This window comes from Crocuta crocuta, unplaced genomic scaffold (assembly GCF_008692635.1).
Source record: "Crocuta crocuta isolate KB4526 unplaced genomic scaffold, BGI_CrCroc_1.0 scaffold708, whole genome shotgun sequence".
Classification (NCBI taxonomy): domain Eukaryota; kingdom Metazoa; phylum Chordata; class Mammalia; order Carnivora; family Hyaenidae; genus Crocuta; species Crocuta crocuta.
The window spans coordinates 626,654-654,399 of NW_027530073.1; the positions used below are offsets into that span (position 1 = coordinate 626,654).

A 27,746-nucleotide genomic window follows, 5' to 3' on the forward strand; every position below is an offset into this window, starting at 1 on the left:
AGAATGTTCTAAAGTAAAAATGTATTTTAACTATTACAATTATAAAATTAGATGATGATGCCTCCAATTCATCTACTAATTCATTCTCTAGCTACTACAAGGCTAGAGGTAACAGTCTTTTAATAAAAGTCTGTCATTTGAAAAAGAAAAGAATTGTAGGATTTAAAACTCATCAACATAGAAGCTTCATTATTTTGGCACATTCAAAATCAGGCCAACAAAGAAATGAAAGAACTCTACTGCTGTCTGAGCAATTTTTTTTTTTTTTTTTGCAAATCATTCCTGATTCCCATCTAATCTAACTTATAAAGTAGACTTCCATTGACTTAAATCAAATAAAACTCATTCATTTCCATTAATTAAACCAAAGCCTCTTTGTGACCAACCCAAATGTGTCTTACTATTCTTGTGATCTCGCTTAAGTTTGCCATTACTAGTTCCCTACTGAATAGTTTCCATAAGTCTATGGAATCCTTTACTGTAACTTGTTTTCTATGTATGTGAAACTAATTCATCATTCCTCTAAATGCTATTCTCTTCTAATATCTCTATCTCTATCAATATCATCAGTAAACACCAATTCAAAGGCTTAAAAACATGACGTTACATTTAACTATTCCTTTTCTTTTTTCTTTATTTTTCATTTATTTCTGAGAGAGAGAGAGACAGAGACAGCATGAACAGGGGAGAGTCAGAGAGAGAAGGAGACACAATCTGAAACAGGCTCCAGGCTCTGAGCTAGCTGTCAGCACAGAGCCGGATGCAGGGCTCAAACCCACGAACCATGAGATCATGACCTGAGCTGAAGTCGGACACTCAACCAACTGAGCCACCCAGGCACCTCTTCTTTTCTTTCAACCACTGAGTCCCACTGACTATTCTTTCAAAATGCTTCTTTCATGTTTTACCCAGTCCCTACTCTTAGCTATCCAGAAGTTTGTCATCTCATGCCTAGAAAACTCTAATGACTTCATTATTGGCTGTCTTTTTAGTCAATTACTCCATCCTTTGAATCTAGCTCACGTTGTACAGTCAAACTTAACATGTATGAACTTTATAAAACTGGTTTTCCATGACACTTTACCAAAACCACTCTGTTAAGAGGTCTGTCACAGACCTCTTGACTGCAAATGAATAACTTTAAGTAAAATCCAGTTTTATCCTTAAATCTCTTTTATCTATCCAATTTTAGGCATGGTAGACCACTTTCATTTTTTTAGCTGTCACAGCACTGTGGTGTCATTTCCTCTTCTGCTTTTCTGACTGCATTTTCTTATCTTTCTCCAAAGGACACTCTCTTCCCTTTTGTTACCACATGCTTCATCACAGAAATCTCATTTACTAAGCACCTCTTTTAACTAGTCACCTCTACACAGGCGACTCCTCAAATTCTTACCCATCATGGTCTCCTTTCTAAGCTTCAGACCAGTATTCCATTTAACTATAGCACACCTCCACATAAAGATCCTATCAGCATCTTCACTCAGAATTTTAGCAGGTAAGACAACATTTATCTCATACTGACCTTCTTTAGAGAAAGCATGATTCTCAAAAATACTCTTGGGTTTCAAATCTCATTTTTTTCTGTGGAATTGTCCACCTTTGTTACCAACCACAACCAGTTAATTGTGAAGCTTTTCTGGTTCCAATACCCAAATTTAGACCCTCATTTACTCTGTTTTTAAAATTATTTCTTTTTTATAATAAGCTTGTTTAAAGATCTTATTTATTTATTCATTTATTTTTGAAAGTGAGTACACATGCACATGAGCTCAAACAAGTGGGGGAGGAGCAGAGGGAGAGAGAGGATCCTGAGCAGGCTACACCTCCAGCCTGGGGGCTGACTCAGGACTCGACTGCACCACCATGAGATCCTGACCTGAGCCAAAATCAAGAGTCAGACGCTCAACTGACTCTTGCCCAGGCACCCCCAAAATTATTTCTAATTGTAGTAAAATATACATAAAATGTGCTACCTTTATTATTTTTAAGTGTACAGTTCAGTGATATTAAGTACATTCACACTGCTGTGCACCCATCACCACCATCCATCTCCAGAACTTTTTTATCTTGTAAGACTGAAACTCTGTTAAACAATGACCTACCATTCCCTGGTCTCCCCAGACCCTGGCAACCACCATTCGACATTTCTACATTCTTGTCTCTATGAATTTGACTACTCTAGGTACTTCATATAAGTGAAATCATAGTATTTGTCTTTTATATGACTAGCTTATTTCCTTTAGCATAATGTCCTTAAAAGTTCATCCATATTTAGCATGTGTCTACATTTCCTTCCTTTTAAGGCTGAATAATATTCCGCATATATATTTACCACATTTTGTTTATCCATTTATCTGCGTATGGACTCATGGATTACTCCTACCTTTTGGTTATTATGAATAATGCTGCTATGAACATGGGTGTGGAAATACCTCTTTGAGATTCTGTTTTCAATTATTTTGGGTATATACCTGGTCATTCTATTTTTAACTTTTTGAGGAACTGAACTGCTATACTCCCTTTATTTTCTTCTACATGGACTACTGCATTAATTTTCTAATGTCCTTCTGTCTCCATCTCTTTCTCTTATTATACAAACTGCTGTCAGAATAAATGGTCTGATCTCAAAGACAATATAGATCACAATGCCACTGTCTCTGAGGACAGGATATTTACTGAGTCCTCAGAGTCAAGCACAGACCATGGCACAAAGAGTGCTCAATACCACCATTTGAATGAATAAATGTATGGATGAAAGAATTAAGGAAACAACTTCCTCTTTACCTTTAATGATCTTCATGACCTATGGAATTAACATAAATTTCTCAATGGCCTGGCATTTAAGGCTTCCCATAATACCCATGTAACAAACATGTATAAAAACCAGGAGATCACGGCTATGATACCAAACCCAGTGGAATATAAAAACTTAGTCTGTATCTCAAAACAATTTCCCAGCTTTACTTCCCATTATTTCTTAATACACATTCCTTCAACTAATTTAAGTGTTTGCCATTTTCAAACATTTCCTATCCAGAAGTCACAGTCTAATGGGCCTGGGCCAAGAACTTGGCCAGAAAAGTATTTTGTTTGGCATAGTGTTTTTAAAAAATATTTGAATATGAATGTGTTTTGGGGGAAAGGGAACATACTCTCCAATTATCCTAGTCCCCATACTAACTCCGTGTCACTCATCTACAATACCTGCCTTGCCCCTGAAGACAGTGGGATTAAGTGGCAAATCCTCTGCTTCTACTGACTGTTTAGTTTTCTCTCTCATTTCCACAAGTCCAAACTCAGCTCCTGGTATAACCAGCTCCAATGTCACTTACTCTTTGAAGCTTCCCTTGATCCTCCAAATCATACATTATCGCTTGTCTGTTTTGTTATGGCACTCCAACTATTTCACTCTTACAGCATTTATCATATTTGGGTTCATATCATAATTATATACTTATCAGGTCTCTACATGGGAAGTATCTTCACGTAAATCATGTTTATTATCTTGCTTGCTTTGGTATCCCTCATTCACAGAACCAAGTGTCTTGGACATGCTAGGTATTCATTAAATGTCACAGTGGATTAAAATTAAGTGGAGGGGTGCCTGGATGGCTCAGTCCATTAATCATCCAACTCTTCATGATTTAGGCTCAGGTCATGATCTTGCAGTTCATGAATTTGGGCTCCACGCTGACAGCATACTATCAGCCTGGTTGGGATTTTTTCTCTCCCTCTCTCTGTATACCCCCGCCCCCCCATTTCTCTTAAAATAAATAAGTAAACTCTTATTTTTTTAAATTTTTTAATGTTTTATTTATTTCTGAGAGAGAGACACACAGTGTGAGCAGGGAAGGGTCAAAGAGAGGGAGATAGAGAATCTGAAGCAGGCTCCAGGCTCTGAGCTAGCTGTCCCCACAGAGCCCGACACGGGGCTCGAACCCACGAGCCATGAGATCATGACCCGAGCTGAAGTCGGACGCTTAGTGACTAAGCCACCCAGGCTCCCCATAAGTAAACTTTTAAAAATAAAGTAAAATAATAAAATTAGGTGGAGAAACGATATTTTTATTTAGAAAATAAAAGCCTGGCCTGGAATGGGATTTTACATTTCAGGTACACTTTGTATATAGATATAGTCTGTAAACTTTTAACTGAAAAACCATTATGCAACAGAGCTGGGGTCTTTTTTTCCAGGGGAGCACCATGCTGATTTTCTAAATAACTGCCTACAGATCCACACTATACTGATAAAGAATAGAGGTTCTGTGGTGATGCCAACACAGCTTTTAATCCGGCTCCAGCACTTTCTATGTGTGTGATTTGAGGGTGGCACTTAAGAGCTCTAGGCCTCAGTTTCCCCATGTAACGGTCGTACTTGTCACATGGAATCACTTGAGAACTAAATGATACAACACATAAAAAGTACTTAGCACAGAGCATCACACACAGTAAATATTCAATCAATGCTAATTTTACTATGTAAAATTGGTATCAAGATGAATTAAAATTAATAGGGGAAAAATTTTGTAATTCTCCTGTTAAGTTTGTAGTTAAAAAATACATGACAAAATTAAATACTTTTTCATTTTCCAAATCCCTAAAGAACTCATTATTATACATTATTTACATTTTTAATTATAATTAAATTTGAAAATACACCATCTTTTATTTTAAACATTTCTGGATAATAAAAGGTAAACTGAACTTATAAAAAATTCTTCAAAATGTGTATAGATGTTTTTTATTTGGTTCTTTGCCTTCTGGGTGAAATTTCCCATCAATTAGACATCTGGAACATTTCCAGATAACAAAGTTTGAAGATACTGAGACTTTTGTTCCCAGAAATAGATTTGACTCTCTGCCTGAGTTTGTACTAAAAAAGCATAAAATCAAGATAATATAGCCTTTTTGGCAGAGAACTAGAAACTGAGAACATAGCTATTTTTATGCCATGGTTGCAAAGACCAATCAATAAATTTTCCATATCACTAGTTATAATGGTTTTATTACATTTAATTAGAATGCAAATATTTATGGTCTATTTAATCATTCACCTTCAGTTAATAGCAGTAAAGAACAAATACACTGTCTAAAAGTAGTTGGTACTGTAGGGTTTTTTTGTCTGATATAAAGCATGTATGTCAAAAATGTTCTTGTGTTTCTCAAAATATGCTCAAAGATTACATTTTGAATTAATAAAGCATTAACTTTTCCTTAATAACTAGTTCTATATAATGTAGTGAAAAAGTCACACAAAACATTAAAATAAATGCAAAATTTATATTAACTGAAAAAATGTAAATCCAATCAGTTCAAAACACTTCTATTTAGGAAAAATGTTCCTTGTACTTATACTCAGTATATGAACTAGGTCTCTAGCAAACACCTGTGATAGAATCCTGTGGGTTGGAGGCTGTTTTCTGAGAACTGGGCATCAGTAGGCATTCATATTTGGAAGGGGAAGTAAGAAAAAAAGTCAGAATGACTCTTTCTTTAGGTCTACCTACATATGGTACTTCAGATATAAGTCGAAATCTGAACTGATGGATACCCAAGAAAATATTTCCAAATCACTGAAGAATTTTAAAGGCCTGCAAGTTACTCATAATGATGCCACTCTCACTGTGACATTAGAAAAGGGAAACAGCCAGTCCTAGGAATAGTAACAGACCTGGAAATTCATTCATTCATTCATTCATTCATTCATTCCACATACACTGATCAACTGCCTTTCCTGCACTAGACACTATTATAGGTGCCATAAAGACAAGATTCTTGTCACCAAGAATATCGAAATCCATGAAGAGGGAAAACATTTAAGAAGATTTAAATTTCATGGGGATAACTGCTAAAACAAATATACGGACCAAATTCTATGGGGAAGAAAAAAATGAAAGATTTAGTAAATAACCACCACGATGAAATCAAAGAAAAGTTGTATATGTGCACACATGCACACATACCCACAAAAAATAAAACTTCAGCCAGATATTATAGAATGAGTAGGAGTTTGCTGGGTGGAGTATAGATAAATGTAATAGGAGGATGCAAAGATAGTCTAGTCAAAACAATCTTGTCTAAAAGCAGGGGGATGTAAAAAGGAGTGATGAGTTCAGAGTATGTGCTGAGTGTTTTATATAAATGAAGAGATAGCTGAGGTGTAGTATGGAGTCCAACAATTACTGGTCTTATAAAGAAAGCTAAATTTTTTAATTTAACTTTTTAGATTAAGGAAGTAAGGAGGAGTGTCATGCATACATTGTAAAGGAAGGAAACCACAAGCCAGAATCCCAGGCTCTCAGATAGTCCAAGGAAGATTCTAAGAGCCTTAAATCACTGTGGTGACAACTAGCATGCAGGAAGGCGGTAAAGAAACCTGTCATTGTCTTAGTCGCCATACTGGTTGGGCTTCTGCCCTGGAAGAGAAAAGTTTCTGAAAGTGTTGACAAAACAAAAAAGGTGGAGGCCCTATATGGAACTGTTGCTTTAAGAACCCAGAATATTTTATCTGATAGGGACATAAAAATTAAGTTACTGTTTTCTATTTCTGGCATCACATTTTAGTTTTTAAAAATAATCACTGCACTGAGCAGTTTGGCAATTTAATTGTGGAACAGCCTAGAAGCCTTGATCTGCATCTGAGGTATTTCTACATCCCCATGACACCACCAAAACACTTTGGTTGTCAATCAAGAGTCGCTTCTTTACGTATGAAAGTTATTCACTTGAATTTGACATACACGTGTAAACACATGAAGTCCTGGGAACACTTACTCTGCAGTAATCCAAAGTAGCAACATATTCATAAGATCCTAGGGATAGCTCTGGCTTCTCATAGTGGTCCAGTCTTCTCCCGATGTGGTCCAGATGTTGGAAATAGAATGGTGGAACTAATAAAAACAGAGTAAGAAAGGAAATCTTTTGTTTTCATAACACAGACAACTTAATAAGTTCTTAAAATTTATTATGGGAGGAAAAGAATTAGTTGAGGGGAAATAAAGTATTTTAAAGCTAGAATGCAGCGTATTCTAAATATCCAGTATTTAGAAAGCATGTGTTGGAAAGTACAACGGTTTTCTAAAAAAAATCCTCTTGACTCTTCTGCAAGTTACTGATGACACATAACATTTATGATTTGGACCACTGTGAAGACACGGAGGATAAAAGTAATGGTGTTTTTGTAGTTGTCACAAAGAAAATTTAATTATCCCCATTTAAACTACCTCCTTTAAAAGGAATTCTGGCTTTTCTAACTATTTAAACTTTCAACATACCTAAGAGAAATATACATTGGTTATTTGGACTGTACTATTAACTATAATATTTATTATCCTTTAATTAAGAGACGTCTTCAGTCATGGAAAGTTTGCATGGCAATCTTTTAATGTTTGGGCTTCAGAGTAGAGAGGATTACTGTATTAGGGAAAGACTATACCACTAAGATCTCAGCTGAGAACTCTTAATTCGATTCAAATGTCTAAGAAGGTTAGTTCTGGCAAAGGCCTGGAAGTCATCCAACAGCACAGGACCACTTATGAGTCACACACTGAACACTTGGACAAATATGGCCTGGTATCTCTGTGAAAACAAACTCCTGTTGCCTTGAGATTAATAGGGCTAGCTATCAAACCACTGACAATGGAAGTATTTAGAATAACCAGCAATGCTCTGACTTTAAGCATTTCATAAAGAACAACATTTTCATTTGTAAGACCACAGAAGTAATATGTTTTCTGTTAAACCGAGTAACTCCATATACTTTATTTTTAGTTGTGAACTAACACTTATAATGAGACTATTTTCAGTTTGGACTTAAAACTAATCATCAAGAATTGATTTTTCTATTCTCTTACCATATTGTGGCCATTTGTTTTAAGTAAATTTTATAACACTCTTGTGTACATATGGATCTCTGAATTTGGAAAATTAAATGTCTTGAAAAGATTAGGGAAGATTAGGGAAACTAACAGTCTCAGCTCAAATAAGTAAACTATGAGGGCCTAAACTTGCTATTGTGTTATTTTCAGTTGAGGTAAATGATGTTATACTGGCTACTTAGAATTACGGTGTGATAAATTCTACATGGTGTAATCTGTAGTTAATTCTCATTCACACATGTACATGTAATGTGTGAAATTTTTCTTTTTAAAGTTAATTTCACATCCATTAGCATTTAATCTGTCGTGTTTATAAGACAAAATTCAAGTCACATTGTAAATTATGCACTACACTTGTCTCCTGCATGCCTTTTAACCCCACGTGCTTCCCACTGTTAATCTCTGGACACTTTGAAGGGAAATAGAGTGAAACCATGTGATCTAGCTTGCTGGGTTCTTTCTAACTTCAATAAACCTCTGTCTTCTTTAAACCTAAATGAAGAATGCAGGTGTCAGTGTAAATCTAGCAGAGTCTGGCTCCTTTTAGGGACAAATATTTGAGCCTAGTATGAATAACCCTATTAGAAAATGAACATGGCAGCCTCCTAGTAGTGAATACCCAAGGAAAGAGAGTTCATCGTGAAGAGATATAAGAATTCTGAGTGGTTCTTCTACCAGGAAGTGGCTGTGCTCTCAGCTGACACTTTGGATGTGGAGCCAGGCTGTCACACCAAACTGAGGATCTTGGATCTAAAAGCCACGTATATTTCTGATCACTTTTCTAAGAAAGTTGAGGGCTTGGCTAAAGACATTGAGGAGTGGGTGACCTTAGTGGAGGTATTTATCCAAATGCTATAGGAGAGGTCTCTGCCTTCTCATGACCCTTCCCCAAAAAACTAAAGTATAGGGAAACGAATTGTCACTGGGCTCCTGAAATGCAGGTCCCAAGATTAAGTAGTAGCCAATGACTTGGTTGCAGATTTCATCCAGGATGAAACAAGGAATAAGTTCTTCCCTAGAAAGGGAAGTAAGGGTGGAGAAACGAAAGAATCTGGCCTCACAGGGAGACCCAATTTACAATGGAGTGGATGCCACAGTTAACGCAAGGAGAGAGACCTCCCAAGAGGATACAGTTTTTGAGATGAGGCTAGAAACCAACGATTTCACACCATAGCAAGGTATCTTTAAGAACTGACCAAAGGATTTGTAAGACTCACAATGCCACTTTCTAACCCTGTAAGTAGGACTAAACCATGGACTGTACTAACGGGGCAGGGAAACAAGGAGCTCTTCCAGCAGAGAACACTCACGGAGCTGAGGTGCCATGAATGCAAAGACACAGGCAGAAAGCTGTACCTCAGCTCACTCGTGAGTAGGGAGTGGCCAGCAGCCACAGGAGACATGGCTCCTAGGCCGATATGGTGCTATACATTCTTCAGATTTAATGATCTGCAGGGAAGCATGTCTACAAAGATAAAGAACAGAGGAAAACATGTAGAAAGTTCATGCTCTCATAATCATCACATGGTCCTAGAAAAACTCTAGAAATGTAAATCAATGTGGGAAGCTGAGTATATACTTTACCTAACACCAAAAAACTAAAAAAAAATTGATACATTATGAATATAATAAATGCTAAGTTGCTTTTAGCCACGTTGTAGGTTTTTTTTTTTTTCAACATTAATCAGTTCATACTGGAATGAAGCTGAAAATACAAAAAATCTGTAAAAGCTCTTCATAATAATGTTTTTTTTCCTTCTTAAACAATGCAACATTCATATTGGAGGTGAAAAAAATCTATAAGTATGTTAAAGCCCTTAGGTATACCAGAGCTTTTCCTAAATACTGATGAGCTCAACATTCAGGAATAACTTGGAGGAATGAAAAAAGAGAAAAACAATGAGTGATGGGCACTTGTTGGGATGAGCACTGGGTATTATATGGAAACCAATTTGACAATAAACTATAAAAAACTTTTTTTAAAAGAGAAAAAAATCTCTCCAATTTATCATCTGTAAACACAGATAAAAGTTCCTCTTCATAATTCCATGGAAAGAAACCAATCAGAACATGTTCCACGCCCCTCTCAGCCTCATATCAGTGCATTCAGTTGCACCTGCAGCTTCCCACATGAAGTTTCTGATTCTTATTTTTATAAGAAACCTTTCAGAAGTAGGGAAGTCCTTTTATTTACTAATCCCCTTCCACGAAGGATCAGTTAGAGGCAAAATAAAATTTTACCTCTTATGCTTATAGATGATAAAACTGAGAGACTTTTTCTTTCACAATTCCTGAGTAATTCTTGAACGTGAACTCACCAGTATTTAGGAAAAGCTCAGGTATAACTAAAAGCTTAACATATACATTTTCCCCCTAAGCTAAGAAGTATAATATATTTCAATTAATAAAGAGCTTTGACTAAGAGCATTTATTGGCATCACTTACCATCATTCACACAGTTGCAAAATCCACACTGATATCTCCTTCCTCCTTCAATGAACTGCATAAATGGGCACATGTAGGCTTTGCACCTGTTGCATCTGACTGGTCCATTTTCTCCATGATTTACCAAGTAAAGGGGAGTCTAGAAGAAGCAAGCAAAATAAAGATACAGGTAGGTATATGATCTCAAGATACTTCAGAATGCCATGCAATAACATTTGAAAAGTAATTTGAAAAGTCTTCCAAGGGATTCATTAAGGAACTCTTAACTCTTAGTGTTTGCCAGGAAGGTAAAGACGCTTCTCTCAATACCTTCTGAAGTCAAGGCCGTACACAAACAAAAATTAATATGAATTTTTATCTCACTAATAAGCACATATGTGTATTTGTGTATATGTGTGTATATATATATATTTATCTACAAGTATGTGAGGGCAGAGAAAAAATGACAGCAATAATATTTAATAAAGCATATATTAAAAATGTCGTGGACACGTTGTAGCACGTACTTTGCTAAGTTGTTCATTAATTATAAATAAAGCAGTGAAATGGGTCTGATTTTAAAAGTGCTAGTTTGTATACAAGCTTTAGTTTATTTACATAGTTTCATCAAAGAATACAAAATGTTTCCTCAAAAATGCAACTATCTGAAGAAATATGCAATAATATTCATTTATTCAGGCAAGGATGCTGATTCTGCCTTTTCTGCCTCTTTATCCCATGACAAAATGTACTCTCAGTATCGTTGATTATGCTTTGCCAGAACTGAAAAAATAAATATTTCAACTGTTCTTCCTATAAACATGCATAAAAACCATTACACAGCTTTAACATGGAAAAACTCAGTATTAGAGTCTGCCTTGTTTTTTCAGCTCTTCTGGCTTTCAGAATAAAACCACAAAGATTCTTCTTGTTTTTATAAACTCTTTTAAAGATAACATTTCTAGAAAAGCTTGAGAATTACAGGGTTTGGCACGTTAACTATGTTTTTCTTTAAAGAAAAAGATGTAAATACAGCAGACTGCTTTTTAATGGAGACCTGAGGAGGAGGCGGCGGGAGATGGAGGATGAGGCTAGGTCACAAGGCCATTTTCTACTCAACTTACAAAACTGAGATTTATTGTCCAGATGTTCAGTGTGAAAACTAATCCACCGCTAAGGTTTCAGAAATGAGTTGTGAGGTCTCATAGCAGAAAACAACAACAACAACAACAGGTTTAGTATAATATATAAAAGAATCAGGGAAAGGATAAAAAAAATATTCAGGTTCACTTCCCATTACCTCTGCATTGGCCTCTCCCCCTCCTCTTGCCTCAAGGAAGCCAGAAAATGGACTGGATTTTCTCACATGGGGTCTCTTCTGATCCCTACCATGGACGTGGCTCCGGTGCGCCCCACCCCCGGTAAGGCTGTGAGAAGGATTAAATGAGGAATACATGTGCAGTACAGAGCATTGTGCTTGGCACAAAAGTATTGGACAAAAGGTAACTGTCGTTGTCATATCAATACAGAAAAACCTTTCCTCCCTCAAAATCACTCAGCTCCGAGAGACTGTGTTTAGTGAGGGAATTATAGTTTGATAAGTTTAAGACAGGCTTGAGTTTCTAAAGGCATTTGTTTATATAAACATATTAATTAGCTAACTTGTTACTGTAACCTGCCACTGTTAAAATGATCTAGTAGAGAGGGAATCTACCTTCCGTGAACTTCTGATACAGTCTAATGGCTAAAGCTGAGAGCCATGGAAGATTTTAAAAACCCTCCCCAGGAATTTGACGTAGATACATACAGATTCAAATACTGACACATGCAATACCTTTTAATACACACTGTGTTTGAGAGGCCAAAAAATGACAAATGTTTGTCTTCTTTAGATGGTAATAATAACTAATCTGAGGGAACAAAAGGGAAGCAAGCAAAAAGATACAGGTCCCAACCAGAAACTGTCAGGACAGTGAATGGAGAATTAGAGTAAGAAGTGAAAGATAACAAAAAAGCAATAACAACATAGCTGTTTCTGGGTCAAAATTATCAAGCATGACTTTGTTGCTGTTCTGCTCTACAGCTTCAACCTGTAAGATCAGAAGATGCTTTCAAGAATTAAACCAGGCAGAAAGTCTGCAATTTGCCTGCACTCCAGCCAACTTTACTTCCCTCATCCTTTTATTTTGAGAGTTCAAAGACTATAATCAATTCCCTGAGAGACTTTAGAAATATGATGCCATTATTTGCCAGACAAAGCAGAAGTAACAGGAGGAAAATTAACCTTATTTTTACTGATACGATTTACCCAAAGGCAGGCCCAGCCAGAAATTACTGTGAGACCATTGGCAACTGACACCTGAGCATTCCAGTCCTGGCAGATTCAAACTTGCAGAACCAAAAAGCAATGTCTAGTACTAAACTGGAGGCAAGTAGTGACTGTATCTAGGCTGTTAAATACATTTACTTTTTTTTCTATTTTCACTCTTTTGGAAACTGGATGATGGATAGGTAAGTAAGGTCCTCAAACAATTAAGGTGACAGTAAAGAATGTTAAAAGCTTTTTAACTGTTTACATTTTCTTTTGGGGCAACAGGACAAAGTTTCTAAGTTACACTGCCTTGTTCCATCTCTCTCGGGCCATGTTGAAAACTATCAGAGATTTTCTTTGCTCTCTCCAGATGTCTGCTTATCTGCTCTACAGTAGTCTGCATGAGCTCATAAATAGCTAATCTCACTTTTCTTCTGAGTTCAACTTTAATGTATACGGCTTCTTTTACTTAAAAAAATTTTTTTAATGCTTTATTTATTTATTTATTTTTTTTTGAGAGAGAGAGAGAGAGAGAGAGAGAGAGAGAGAGAGAGAGACAGACAGACACAGCATGAGCAGGGGCAGGGCAGAAAGAGGGAGACACAGAATCCGAAGACAGGCTCCAGGCTCTGAGCTGTCAGCCACAGAGCCCAATGAGGGGCTCAAACCCATGAACCGTGAGATCATGACCTGAGCCAAAGTTGGATGCTTAATGGACTGAGCCACCCAGGCGCCCCTATACAGCTTTTTAAAAAAAAAATCAAATTAGTTTCTGAAAAAATCTCTAATTTTTTTCCCTTACATTATATCATATTTACTTCACAATTATTTTCAGATTTTCATTTTATTTATAAATGTGCTTTAATCTGTTGGCCTCTAATATATACTTGCTTTCTCTTTCTTTTCTGTTCTCCTCTTAAACAGAAAAAGTATTCTTAGTTCTGATCCTGTGTGGCATGAGCTTATACAACATGAAAGTGGTGGGGAAGCTGAGTTAGAAAGAGGAAGAATAACATTTGAATCTTTTGCTTATAGTTTTGGATTACCAGGGCTAGGCCAAATACTTTACTGGTACTAATTTTAAGTAAGATGCTTTAATTGAATAAAACATCTCTCTTTTTTTGTGCATATATAAAACCATACTCAATTCTAGACCACAAGACAGAATATAACTCATTGAGAAATTAGGTTCAGTGTTAAAATGATGTGATTTAAAAACAAAACAAATAACTTTGGGGTTACTTTTCCAAGTAAAAGGAATAGACAATACGATGTATGAATCAATAATTCCTTGGTACTACTACGACACTTAAAAATTTTTTCTTATATTAATATATTATCAGTTTTCCCAATATTCCTGCCATTCTCTCAGGTAACTTTAACATTTGTACAGTAGGGGCTGGTATATGATCTGCCTTGGGGCATTCAGTCTATCAGGATAGGAAAGACATTAAACAAACAAGCATGTAAATATTCAATTCAAAGGGCAAGATAGGGATAGAAAAGGTGAGGAATAATCATTAATAAAAATTCTCGTTAGCTTAAAAGGCAATGTTAAACTATTTGAATTGCATACCCAAAGCAAAAGTAGATACTCAAAAAAAAAAAAAAATGAAGTATAATGTAGAAAGATCACACATGAAGAATTTTTGTAATTTGTAGCCTATGTCCTTTGTTTTCATATCTACATAACTAAGAAAAGTCGGAATACACAAGTCTTTCTATGTAGTTTCTCTCTTAGGCAAGTAATGAATACCAGAAAGCACCTAAATATTAAAAGCTGGTTGGTTATAAATAAATCTGGAAAGCTCAAGAAAATATGAAGGTGTTTTTATAGCACATATCCAGTTGGTGGCACTGCACAACTAAAAATTAAAAGAAAACTATATAATTTACCCAGTAGGCGATAAAATACTCAAGATTATGCTACATTCATTTTATGTAGCTCTAATAACGTTAACTAAACTTATCTCAGCTATTACTGTCATAAAATTAAAAAACCTATACTTCTCTTGAAAGAAAAATGGTTAAAAATATTCTGAGGGAAACAAAATTAAACAACACAAAATACAGGTTACTTTAAACATAAATTGTATAGAACTTACAGAATCTGCCTAAATAACTGAAGATAATAGTCCAGAAAAACTTACTTTAAGTTTCTAATCCCCTACCAACTTTTCCTTGACTCCATGTGGGAAAATAGGCAGCCCCAAAGCACAGGGAGCAACCTAAAGATGGTCTGGAACGCAAGGGCATCCACCTCTTGCTTGCCACATTAGCATTCCAAGCACAAAATAACAAAGCAAAGTCAGAGAAGCTTGCATCATGGTGCTCAGCAGCACACTGTGATGGAGAAATTTTCTAAAGCAAACATCTATCTTCCTGTTGGAACATCAAATCATAGGCAGTAATGTGAATGAAGGGAGGGGGAGGAGAGAGAGGCCAAATTGGAGATTTCAGGAACACTCTGACTTAGGAAGGTTACACTTGCCCATATCCAGGATATGGCTGGGCGAAAACTGTCTCACATTGCCCCACTACCTGCCTCCTTGTTTTTCAGCACCAGAGTTCTAAGTAAGACTTCTAGAAGTTCTAATATGCCCACACAAATTCTGTAACAACCTACCTTCCCCTGTCTTTTAATACTTGTTTACTAATTGTGAAAAAATACATATTTTTCATTTTCAGCATATATTTCTCTTCCCTTTTTTTCCTCCCTTTATTTCCTTCAGTAGAAGTATCAAAGACGTGCATCTGGGTGGTGCATTCCTTAAGCATCTGACTCTTGATCTCGGCTCAGGTCATGATCTCGCAGTTCGTGAGTTCAAGCCCTCCATCAGGCTCTGTGCTAACGGTGCACAGCCCACTTGGGATTCTGTCTCTCCTTCTCTCTGCCCCTTCCTCACTTGCTCGTTCTCTCTCTTAGTCTCTCTCTGTCTCTCAAAATAAATAAATATTTTAAAAAAGCATCAAAGAAAGTAATCAGTCTCTTGGACTATACAGTTGTCTTTACATGACCAACAGTCTACTTTACTTAGTGCCTAAAAGAAATATCTTAGCTAAATAGTTACTGGTAATGGGAGAGAAATTTTTGCTTATAGTGGGTCCTAAAACAGATCAAAAGTTTTATTTTTTTAAGTTTATTTATTTTGAGAGAGAGAGAGGATGAGCAGGGGAGGGGCAGAGAGAGAGACAGAGAGATTGAGAATCCTAAGCAGGCCCTGTACTGTCAGCACAGAGCCCACTTCAGGGCTCATATTCATGAACCATGAGATCCAGACCCAAGCTGAAACCATGGGTAAGTAGGACTCAACTGCTTAACTGACTGAGCCATCCAGGCGCCCCTCAGATCAGAAGTTTTAAAGTAAGCTGACCTGCTGAAATGTAACACAGTCCTCTAGTGTGATAAAGGGTCATATTTAACATCAATTGTATTGCCCAGTAAACTACTATAAATAGGTATCTCTAGCAGCAATAGTTTCATACTGCCGAATGTATTTTGGCATGTAGTTACTTCTTGGGATTGGAGTACTGCCTAGTTTTTGGATCTATATCAAGAAGAGGTCAGCTGATAACTTAGATTAGTCAGGGAGATGTAAGTAGAAAGCATGGAAATGGTATGTGAAAAGATAATCCAGAACCTGTGATGAACAACTACCCTTGAAAAATGTTAAACATTCAGACTATTAGACATGCTGGAAGATGAGCAGGGTTAGATTCCAGAGGATTATGCCCAGAAGCTAAAATGAAAAGAGAGCCTGATGTATCAAGTGCACTTAGTAAAGACATTTCCATAGGAGAGAGAACTAGGAAGCAGCTTGTACGTGTTTTCTATTTCTAGCCTTGCCATATATGATATTCAGTCAGTTTACACGGAAAGAAAGGGTACAGGGCAATAGGCTACTTACTGTACACACATTTTCTAAACAGCAGTACTGCTTTGTTTGACTTTTTTAAAATAACAAATACAGCATGAAAGAATATTTTCTGAATGCCTTATAAAATTGTTACGGATCTTCTGAAAAGAAACAGAGCATGATAATAAAAACATTCAATGCAATGTACTAATTCTAAACATATACTTTCTAAGGATGTTTTTAGCTGGCCTTTGTTAACCTAAAACTTTGTGTTTTCATATTTCCAGAAAAGTATCCTCTTGTTAGAGTACACTTCAAAGATCATTTTTAGCTTTTTTCTCTTCAGCATCACTGTTATTCATGATCTATGATTTGAATCAAGCACTCAATGCTCCCTGGTAACCATTACATGTCTCGTCATTTCTTTTTCTCTTCCTCTACAGCAGCTACTTTATACCTTTTCAATCTCCAAATAAGCTCTCTTTCCACCTCCCTTGGCAGATAATTTTGCCTCCTTGTTCAAAAAGAAAATAGAAGACCTCAGATAGGAACTCCCTTGACTTTCTTCTACTAACTTGCCAGCTTCTACCTAATATTTTCCTTTCTCTCCCTCTCGTTACAAGGGAAGGGGTGTCCTCCTCTCCTGACTTCGCAGAGAACTTGTCTAAGCTGCAACCAAGTCTCAGCCTGGCCTCTGAGGACCAGCTTAGACATTTCAGCTGTACATTCCCTTATTATCTTGTGCCTGACACCACTCATCACACTGCTTTACTTTTCAGTGTCACTACTAAAGTCTCAGGTCCTTGACTCACAAGTCTAATTTGTTTATTGTTGTATTTCCAAGAGCACAATATACGGGAGAGTGGGCAGTCAACAGTTTTGAATGAACAAACAAAACATCTCTTAGGTACTCACAAACACAGTGTCATAAACCCAGGGCAGCTCATGGCAGGCGCTAAGCAAATAAGAGAAGAAACCACTTGTGGTGAGGGTCAACAAAAACTTCTTTCAGGAAGAGATAAGCAGTTATAAGGAGTTATATTTTCAGCGATTGACAGAGAAAGACAATTTCAATTTGGAAGAAGAGTGTAACAGGAGGAAAAGCTTGGGTATGTTGGTAGTTAATAAGTAAGTAGCCTAATTTAGCAGAGATGAAAGGTGATAAGTAGGGAAACTAGACTGATTTTGTGGAGAGCCTTCAAAGCCAGATACATCCCAAATGTCTGTGCTTAAGACACAGACCCCAAAATAGTTAGACTACATGGTAACAATTCAGGAGAAAACTAAGAGATTTCACCATTCGGTAAATTAAAAGATGTCTTTAGAAAAATGGTATATTTGGTATAGGTTTTAAAACCTATTTATAAATTAGTAAATTCCATCATATTTTACAATACCATGAGAGACTTCTAAATTTTTTTTGCATCATCTCCTATATTTTATTCAATTCATAAAACTCTTTTAAAAAACTCAAAAGATGTTTGAATATTAGTTCTAATTTTATTTAAGTTTATTTACTCATTTGACAGAGAGAGCACACACAGGGGAGGGGCAGAGAGAGGGAGGGGAGGATACCAAGCAGGCTCTGCACTACCAGCACAGACCCATGCATGGGGCTCGAACCCATGAATCATGAGATCATGACCTAAACCGAAATCAAGAGTCCAATGATTAAATGATTGAACACCCAGGTGTCCCAATATTAGTTACAATTTTTTAAGTAGGTTTCTAACTTAAAGAATTCACTCCTTAATACTATATATGTTTCAAGTTCACCGCTGATCCCTAGAGCCTTAATTACAGAGTAATTCTCAATTACTGAGTAATTCTCAGAGTATTCTCAGAAAAATGCTTGTTGAATGACTGATAAGGAGGGAAGAGATAGAAGAAGAGAAACACAGGTTTAAAAGAAGTCTGAACAGGGGTACCTGGGTGGCTCAGTCAGTTAAGCATCTGACTTTGGGTCAGGGCATGATCTCATGGTTCCTGAGTTCGAGTCCCATGTCAGGCTGCAGCGCAGAACCTCCTGGGATTCTTACTCTCTCCTCTCTCTGCCCCTCCCCCACTTGCAATTTCTCTCTCTCAAAATAAACTTCTAAAAAAAGGTTGTCTTTAAATAAATAAGTAAAAAATAAAAGAAGTCTGAACACCAAGAAAATAAAAAATGAAGGAAGAAGGAAAATACAGAAGTCATGTTTAACTTGAGGATAATCACAGAAAATTAGGTTTGGATGAGATAAACCCTAATAGGATAAGTTCATCCCAAAATATGCACAAATAGGAGACTCTTTTCCTACAATGGCCCAAAGTGTCTTAAAGCAAACATAGCTATAATCTTTCTACCCAGGGCCTCTAATGCTAGGAAGGCTTTTTAATAGAAAGGCCAAATTGGACAATATGCTAAAGTCTGAGGAAGAGCTGCTTTTGTAAGAGGACATCCATAGTTTCAAAAGAGAAAATAAATATAGTGAAGAGAGCATCATAATATCAGTTTTCCTAAATGGCAGTCCTACTTTGTGACTAGATTATAAATGGTAGGTAATGATCCTAAAGCAAAAAAACAAAAAAACAAAAACAAAAAACCATTAGATTGGTTATGCTGACCTAGGTTTTCAAGTTACAGGTAAATTTGCAAAGATCAGCATCACTTTTCTTGCTGGAACAGATGCTTACACTCCTTCTTAAGGAGCTGTGATATTTAGGAATCCTATAGTTGAGAGATATTTTCCCACAATGCTTATTTTAAATCTTGACCTATTATTGTTTATCTTGTATACCTAAGGAATAATTATATTTTGTTGTCTAATTATAGGCCACTTGCAGAAGACATATTTGCTTATAACAATGCATGGATGAAGAAAATATATTTTAGACTTAAAAACCCTACTAATCAAGTTTGTTTCTTCCATAACAAAATAACTGATAGTTTTCTGTCTCTAAAAGTTGTAAAATACTACACTTTAAAGATGAAAGTGTTAAAAATAATAAGCCTAGGAGCACACTCTCTTTGTCTCTCAGCAGAATTGGAAGTTAAACAAAGTCTTCCCTCATTTATATCACTTCTTCATATGGCCATGAAAACACCTTCAAATCACTGTCCTCTCTGCATGAGTCAAGTCTTCATTTAAATGGCAGCTTCTCAATCAGGCCTACCCAACCACCCAACTTAATCTGAAATCTGCCAACTGCCCTTCCCCCAGGCAGCCTTCACTTCCCCAGTTCTTCTCTCCTTTTTCCTTGCTCCATATATTATTACATCATTTTCTCATTGTCAGGTTCATTGCCTGGTCTTCTCTCAATTAAAATGTAAGCTCCATGAGGGTAGACAGAGATCTTTATCTGTTTTGTTCACTGATAGATCTCAAGTACCAAGAACAGGAAGTGGTACATACTGAGTGAACAGTAAATATTTGTTGAATTAAATCCTCATTGAATAAGGTAGACTAAGGAAATTACTAGTTCTTCATGCAATGCCATCTGCTGTCAACATAAATACTGTTCAGTTACCATCCCTGGTGGGCAGTCACATATACTGACTAGACCATTTCCCAGTGATACCGCAAATCATCCTTTATGAGTTAATTTGATTTGGGTAAACAGCCAAAAACCACTTGGAGGAAAGACCTGAAAATAGGGTTTAAAAAAGTTGAGAAAAATTTTTTCACTTAAAAAACAAACATGACCAATTCAAAAGCATCTGGAGGAATAAGTACATTTATATATTTATTATACACCATTAATGAGCTGGAAGGAGAGGGAAGATGAGTGCTTAATTTATCAAATAAATAATAAAATTGATAAATATAAGCTAATACACATTTTCTATCATTTTCCTATAAGGAGAAATGTGAAAAAAAGAAATGTAGACAAAATTATACATTTGAAGTATTTAAATAAAAGATTTGTTCAAAACTTGTAAAACTGTAGCAGAAAGAGAATATGGAACATAAAAAAAAAAAAAAGAAGTTTAGATCTCATCCCCATGTTAAAGACTATGATATACTACTTCAGTTAACCTCTGTAGTTCAGTATAGGACTAATAAAAGTGATTTCTGGTGGATGAGTTCTGTGATATCCACATACACTAGACTTTATAATTCTGGATCTTCAATTTTACCTGTCTTATTTTCCAAAACAACGAATAACATTTTAAATATTTTTCTCTGTTTTTAAATATGCCCCTCTTTGTCACTCATGAATACACACACACACACACACACACACAGTATATATTTTCACATTTATAGTGAGAAAATACTGAAAGAAACAACCATTGGAGGGGGAATAAAATTGAAACCTAAGCTAAACTTAGGAAGAATTTAACTGTCCAGGAAATTCTTTAAGCAACTGTTACCCAGTCGGCACAGGTGGTTTTGTCTGCCAGCAATACTAAAAGCAAGGATAATTTGCAGTAAGTCTCCAAATGGTGATTTTTTTATAAGAACATATGTGTGGAAAATAAAATATTTTCTTTGATATAGAACATAAAGATTCAAGTAAATGTCGGATGTCTGGATAGAGATGACTCCAAAATGCAAGTCCTAGCCTTAGTCTGGTACCTAGATAGTTCCTTTTTTATTTACTTTGTAACTCATTTGGTTAGAAATACAGCATTTACACACAAAGTGGACACTGTTCAATAAGTGTTTACCCATAGATCTCTATTCCGAAAATCTCGCGAAGTTACTTGGCTTCAAAATCTAATTTACCTCCATATATAAATGATACTGTGTAATGACAATGTATTAAATGTTTATTTAGTGCAAAACTGTTCCAGGAACTGTTTCAGGCCTTGGGAAAGCAATTGTGAGGAAAATCAGATGTGGTCCCTACCTTCAAATACACAAGCATAAAACTGCAAACTGTGACATGGTGTAAGGGGAGCTCCAAGGAGTATAAATGTGGGGTATCCTGAGAAGCTCTCCTGAGAACATGACTTTGAGCCAAAATCTAAAAGTTTAGTAGAAATTAGGCTAAAAATACAGGATAGAATGTGAGAGATTGAGGGGAAATTATTCCAGCAGCTGTCCAAAGTTACATAAATGTTTAGGTAATGGTGAGTGCTTATCATTTGAATAAAAACAGAAAATTATGACATACTATCCAATGACAGGTACTATGCAACATTTCTTTGTAAAAATGTAAATGAGCAGCTAACTCTTTCCACTTATTAATGAATATAAATGTGGCATATATAACAATTTCTTCCTTATTTAAGATGTATAACTGGAATCACTGAAGAGGTGTGAAAACATCTCTCTTAAATGTCCACTTCCAGAAAACTTAAATTACTGTAGTTTTCATATTTCTCTTCCTTATATATAGTAGACTCCCAGAATCAATGATTGCCAAGTTAAATAAAATTTTCCATGGAGGAATTTAATACCATATAGCAAATAACCACAGCCATAATGATAAAGATTATAATAAGAATAGGAATAGTTATCACTCCTTATAACAGCTTATTTTATTTTTAAGCAGCTATCAGGGAAGTGATGTTACCATTAGTTCATTTATGAGAGAAAAGAGGTCCAAAAAGTTAAATGAATTTTTCAAGCTCACACTACTAAAAGTGGTAGAGTTAACCGGCAGACTCAACTTCATGTGACTCCTAAATTCCTACCCTAATTACCTTATTTGTAATTATACTAAACTCCTGTCAAAGAATTGCTTCAAAAATCATTTATGCTTCAGACAAACTTGAGTGTCATTTTCAGATATGAAAGGTTTGTATAAGGTTTTCTTTCCTCTCTCCTTTCCTACTCTCCTGCCCTCCTTGTTTCCTTCCTTCTCAAAATAGGATTTAATTTAAAATTTTTTGGCTTTTAATCAGTGGGATGCCTAGTAATCTTTCAAATATGAAACTTTAAAATGTTTGCTTTTCTTATACTTGTGCACTACAAGGGTATCAACTCTATAAATTTTAAGCCTTTGAATTATCAAAGTCCACAAAATTTGAGTGAAGTTAGTAAAGCAAGGCATAATTAGTATATTTCACTAATTCTAAAATCTCATCAGTTATAAGAAACAGCAAAGCTTCTAATTGAACAGGATCAATGCTAAGAAGTCATTGTTAATAGAAGATATTCCTATTTTAGAAATGTTAAAATGTGAGAAAATGTGGACCCTTAGAATTGATGAAGGAGTGCCTGAGTGGCTCGGCTGGTTAAGTGTCCAACTTCGGCTCAGATCATGATCTCACAGTTTGTGGGTTTGAGCCCCACATCGGGGTCTTCGCTGACAGCTCAAAGCCTGAAGCCTGCTTTGGAATTTGTGTCTCCTCTCTCTGCCCCTCCGCTACTCACACTCTGTCTCTCTCTGTCTTTCAAAAATAAACGTTAAAATTAAAAAAAAAAAAAAAAAAAGAATTAATGAAAATGGTAGCAAGAGGCACTAAAACATTTCCGCTCCAGTGTGGCCCTTCATGAGTGCCCAGTGCTCTATGTCTAGTGAGACTAGTCTTGGCTCCTATGATATGGATGTCGGACACTAAATCATAAGGAGTCATAAAACCCACGGCCACTGAAAATCAAGGCAGAATATTCTCTTTTTTATTCTCATTTCTCCTGAAGGTTTTCCCCACTAAGTAAAAAGATTCATGTGAATAATTTGGTGACTGAGAAAATAAACTTGGTGCAGTCAGCTTCTAAACTATAACTTAAAATAGAATTCTAACAACCTTTGCCCTGACAAATGTGACTCTCCCTGTATGTCTGTTATAACCCCATTCTAAAAAGGGACAAGAGTCTGTTCTTCAGCTGCCAAACTTGTTCGTTGCACTGTATCAACAGTGACCAAAATCATTAAGGGATAAAATTCTGTTTCTAAATTCTATTTCTATTTCAGTATATGCATTTTATTTTTCCAAATTTTTATGTTAATATCTTTTAAAATATTGCATTAAAGCAGACAACTTCAGATTATAATGCACATATTAAAAACAGATTCAGGCTCTTGAAGCTTTCATGTCAGAATGAAATGAAGTAACTTCTAATTTAAATTATAAGCATTCTTAAAGTTTTTTTAAAGAACACATATTATGTTGGAATCAATTTCATTTCAGAGCATGTTTTTACTACAGCTAGCAAAATTTGGGCTATATATAAAAAATGTGCAGTCTCACAATCTTCATGTGTTTTTTAAGTGAATAATACACTCCAGATTTCTTTTGTTAAAAGTATAAATGAAGCCACTTTGGGTTATATTGTGCCATTTGTTCACAAGAATTTCTAACAATATACAGGATGTGTGATAAATTCATGGTAATCCATGCTAAATGCACCATAGAGTGGAAAAGTACACACTAGCAGCCTTCTAGGTTTATAGGACATCAGTGCCAGACTTCTTCCTCTTGGGAATAAAGGCCCAGGATCATAATATAAGGCACAGTAGAGACCTAAGTCATTTCCTGGCTCCAAACCCTGTGTTCCACCATTTGATTACTATCCATTGTACTTTGTAGACAACAGTCAATTTTTATTGGTTCCTGACATATCTTTATTATGATCAAGATTTCTTCCTACTTGTTTCACTGTTCTGCTGCTTATAATGAAAGATAACCCCTCATTAATATGTGATAGAATACACTGATAGGTGTATTCATTAGTATGTGCTAAAATAAATCTAAAATCTGAAATGATTTTTTTCTTTACTCACAAAGTTTGATCAGAGAGATAAATGAGGTTAATAAGTAAAGTCTATAGTCATTCAAAAGTACAAAATAAAATCAGATAGCCAAAGTAAGATAAAAACTTTACTTCATTAAGTGACATGTTTATCAACAGACTCAAAGTGCTACCAAGGAACTTAATTAAGACCTACTGTGCTAAAAATATTATTAATTTAGAATCCTAAAATATCTAGATATCAATCACCACTCTATAGTTTAGTTTATCTTTGTCTTTTGCATCATCCAATTTTAAGAGTGCATTTTTATTCAACTAGTACCTTTACTGAATGCCCAGCCTACTGCTGGATTTTTAGCCTTTGCCTTCAAGGAGTGCTAAGCAGTAGCTTGAAGTCACAAGGCTGCAAGAAAAGAGGTTAAGACAGACATTTCAAGATAACTCACAAGTTTATAGGAGGAGCAAGAAGTCCACTGCTAAACCTACTGCCAGCAAGAAAAAGGAATGCTATTTTATATGTTTAAATAAAACCTCAACAAGTTCATTTAACAGCCAGATGTAGTAAAAAAAAAAAAAAAACTTAGAATTTGAAATCTAGAGTCCCAGCAGTGTTGCTCATTAGCTCTATGACTTTAATAGCCTCAGAACCTGTACCACTTCTACATCTATAAACTTGAATAACACCTACTTCACAAGATGCTATCTTTCTGGAAAAAGAGTAACACAGAGACATAATACTTTAGTGAGACAGAATTGTTTTTCCTCTGACACATTAAACTGCAGTGTAAAATCTGCCAAAATATCAATTCACGCCAACAAGATTGGCTGAAAAGTCAAATGCATGACCGAGCAATCTCTACCGCAGATGATGCATATGAAGTCTATCCCTGATGGAATGTGTTGGTGCTGGGTTTCATCTCTGACAGTCTTTTCCTTTTTCATTAACCCCATTCTCAGTTCTTTCACATCCATTCCTTTTTCTTTCCAATCGCTTCTTCATATCTACTGAATCTATCAGAATATGAACAATCGTTAAGAAAAAAGAATTTAGGGGAGCCTGGGTGCCTGAGTTGGTTGAATGTTTGACTCTTGATGTCAGCTCAGGTCATGATTCCAGGCTCATGGGATCAAGCCCCACATCAGGCTCCATGCCTTAATATCCTCTCTCTCTCTCTCTCAACCACTCTCTCTCTCTCCTTCTCCCCCACTTGCACTCTCTCTCTAAAATTAAAGAAGAAAAAGAAAAAAGAATTTAAATAGTATTTAATAATAGAACAAGCTTCGTCATTAAGTCATAACTAAGGTAAAACTTCCCTGAACCTAAACTTCATAGAACAAAGTTGTCCCCGTTGGGGTATTTTCCACACTGCACCAAAATTAGCTGAGTACCTGGAAATTTTTTGTGAGTCCTAGACAAGAGCAATTGGTCTTGTCTTCCCCCATATCCCTAAAGTTCACCTCATTTCCTAGCACAGAGTAATTAGGGGATTATAAATCAAGTGAAATTTAAAGGCTTGGAGAAAAGTTTATCTGCACTTTAATTCACTAATTTTAATTCAGTAAGAAATTACTTTGACCAATATATGCATTTATAATCTAAAAAATATACACAGATATTTCTGAATCTTGTCACAGATGCAGTAAAAGCTTCTGCCATCTGGTTTATAGGTGAAATTACTTAATGTCATGTAAAATTAGATGTACACCCTTGTCCAAAATGTAAAGATTTCCTATTCTGAAGAAAATGCAAAACTAATATAATCTTCAATCCTTTTGCATTGGAAATCTATGTCTACCTCCATTCTTAAAATACAGCATCAAAAATAAAATTACAAGTTACTAAACAAAAGATAACCAATTACTCTCCCTGAATAAATACTTCATAGTTAATTACACTGAATGTGGCAATGGGTTTCATTTGGAAAACATACAAAAAATTAAAATTTATACTAAGGAACATGAAATCTTAAACAATGATGATATATATATGTCCTTGGAAATAGCATACATCTCCAAAGCAAATGCTCACAGGGAACATTCTCTGATCATAACTGCTTGGATTAGGTTTATTTTTACAGGCTGTTGCTAACACAATGCATGCTTTAAAAGGTTCTGTCAAATAGAAGCAACTAAAAAAAAAACAAAGCTGTATTACATCCTTTTGATAAATGCCAAATCAAGATATCTTTAGAGATAATCCGTTTTGTAAACTGCAGCAATGATGGCAATATCACTCAGATAAGAATTAAAATCTTAAGGTTTTACAATACATAAAAATAAGCAAGTCATTTACTGTAGAAGAAAGTAAAATACTATTCATATGGAGAATAAAAGCATTCATATAACCCATTTACCTTTAAGAAAGATACTTTAAAGTTTATTTACTTGATTATAGATTATAAATATCAAAAATTAGCATGTCCCTCATGTTCTATTAACTATAATTGCTTATTTAGTTTTTGGCTTTTGGCTCAAGTAATTAAATATGTGATAGTATTCTTTATAAACAGATATATGGAACAATGAACTGGTTTAGGGTGTAAAGATCAGAAACTCACTATTAAACATATTAAGTTTGAGGTTTCTATGAGGTTACCCAAGGAGAGATTTCAGAAAAGCATTTGGGTATGTAAATATGTAGGAATGACCGAGTGAGAGAATAACAGCACAGTGATTTAGAGTCAAGGATCTGGGTATCTCACTGCCTGGGTTGAAATATTACCTCTGGGACTTAGTAGCCATCGTCCTTAATGAGTTACCTAACTCTGTACCTCACTCTCTTTCTATCTAAAGTGGGATAATGAACAGATTGGTGTAAAGAATAAATAAGTGAACACCTATTTTAAAAAACCCTTAGAGGAGCACCCTTAGGGTGCTGAGCACCTTAGAGGGTGGCTCAGTCAGCTGAGCATCCAATTTCAGCTCAGGTCATCATCTCATGGTTTGTAGGTTTGAGTTCTGCATCAGCCTTTGTGCTCACTGCTCAGAGGCTGGAGCCTGCTTCAGATTCTGTGTCTCTTTCTTTCTCTGTCCCTTCTCTGCTCACACTCTCTTTCTCACTCAAAAGTAAGCAAACATTTAAAAATTAAAAAAAAACAAAAACAAACCTCATAGGAGCACCTGGGTGCCTCAGTCAGTTAAGCATCCGACTTCAGCTCAGGTCATGATTTCACGTTTTCTGGGTTCAAGCCGCATATCAGGATCTGTTCTGACAGCTCAGAGCCTGGACCCTGCTTCAGATTCTATGTCTCCCCCTCTCTCTACACCTCCCCTGCTCGCATTCTCTCTCTCTGTCTCTCAAAAATGAATAAACATTAAAAAACCTTTTTTTAATGAAAAATTTTTTAAAACCTTAATTTTGCTCATTCATGCTAAGTCTGACTACTATTACTCCCATCAGTATAATAGCAGCCACTGTTACAGATGATACTTGGTCTTTGGAAGGAAAAGGAGCCTAAAGAGAGAAAAGATCCCAAGTCCATGCCTTGGTGAACCCCAATATTATATCAGGAAAAAAACCACAGGGAACTAAGATGTTCCCTGACTGTGAGGTAGAAAACAATACACCAGGAAGGTGTCACGGAAGGCACAAGAGGAGAGTCTTCCAGGGAGCCCTAAATCCTACTTCACCCAGCTCATCAGCGTAGTG

The 27,746-nt window shown here is 35.9% G+C and overlaps 1 protein-coding gene across 1 annotated transcript in view; it reads right to left on the bottom strand.

The window, feature by feature from the left end:
• Window positions 1–27,746, bottom strand: part of SEC24D (SEC24 homolog D, COPII component) — a 104,607-nt gene that overhangs the window by 36,075 nt on the left and 40,786 nt on the right. The window contains exons 9-10 of the mRNA XM_077764724.1: window positions 10,326–10,464; window positions 6,778–6,893 (exon numbers count right to left, since the gene is read on the bottom strand). Coding sequence (XP_077620850.1) covers window positions 6,778–6,893; window positions 10,326–10,464 — 255 coding nt within the window. The remainder of the gene's footprint in view (window positions 1–6,777; window positions 6,894–10,325; window positions 10,465–27,746) is intronic.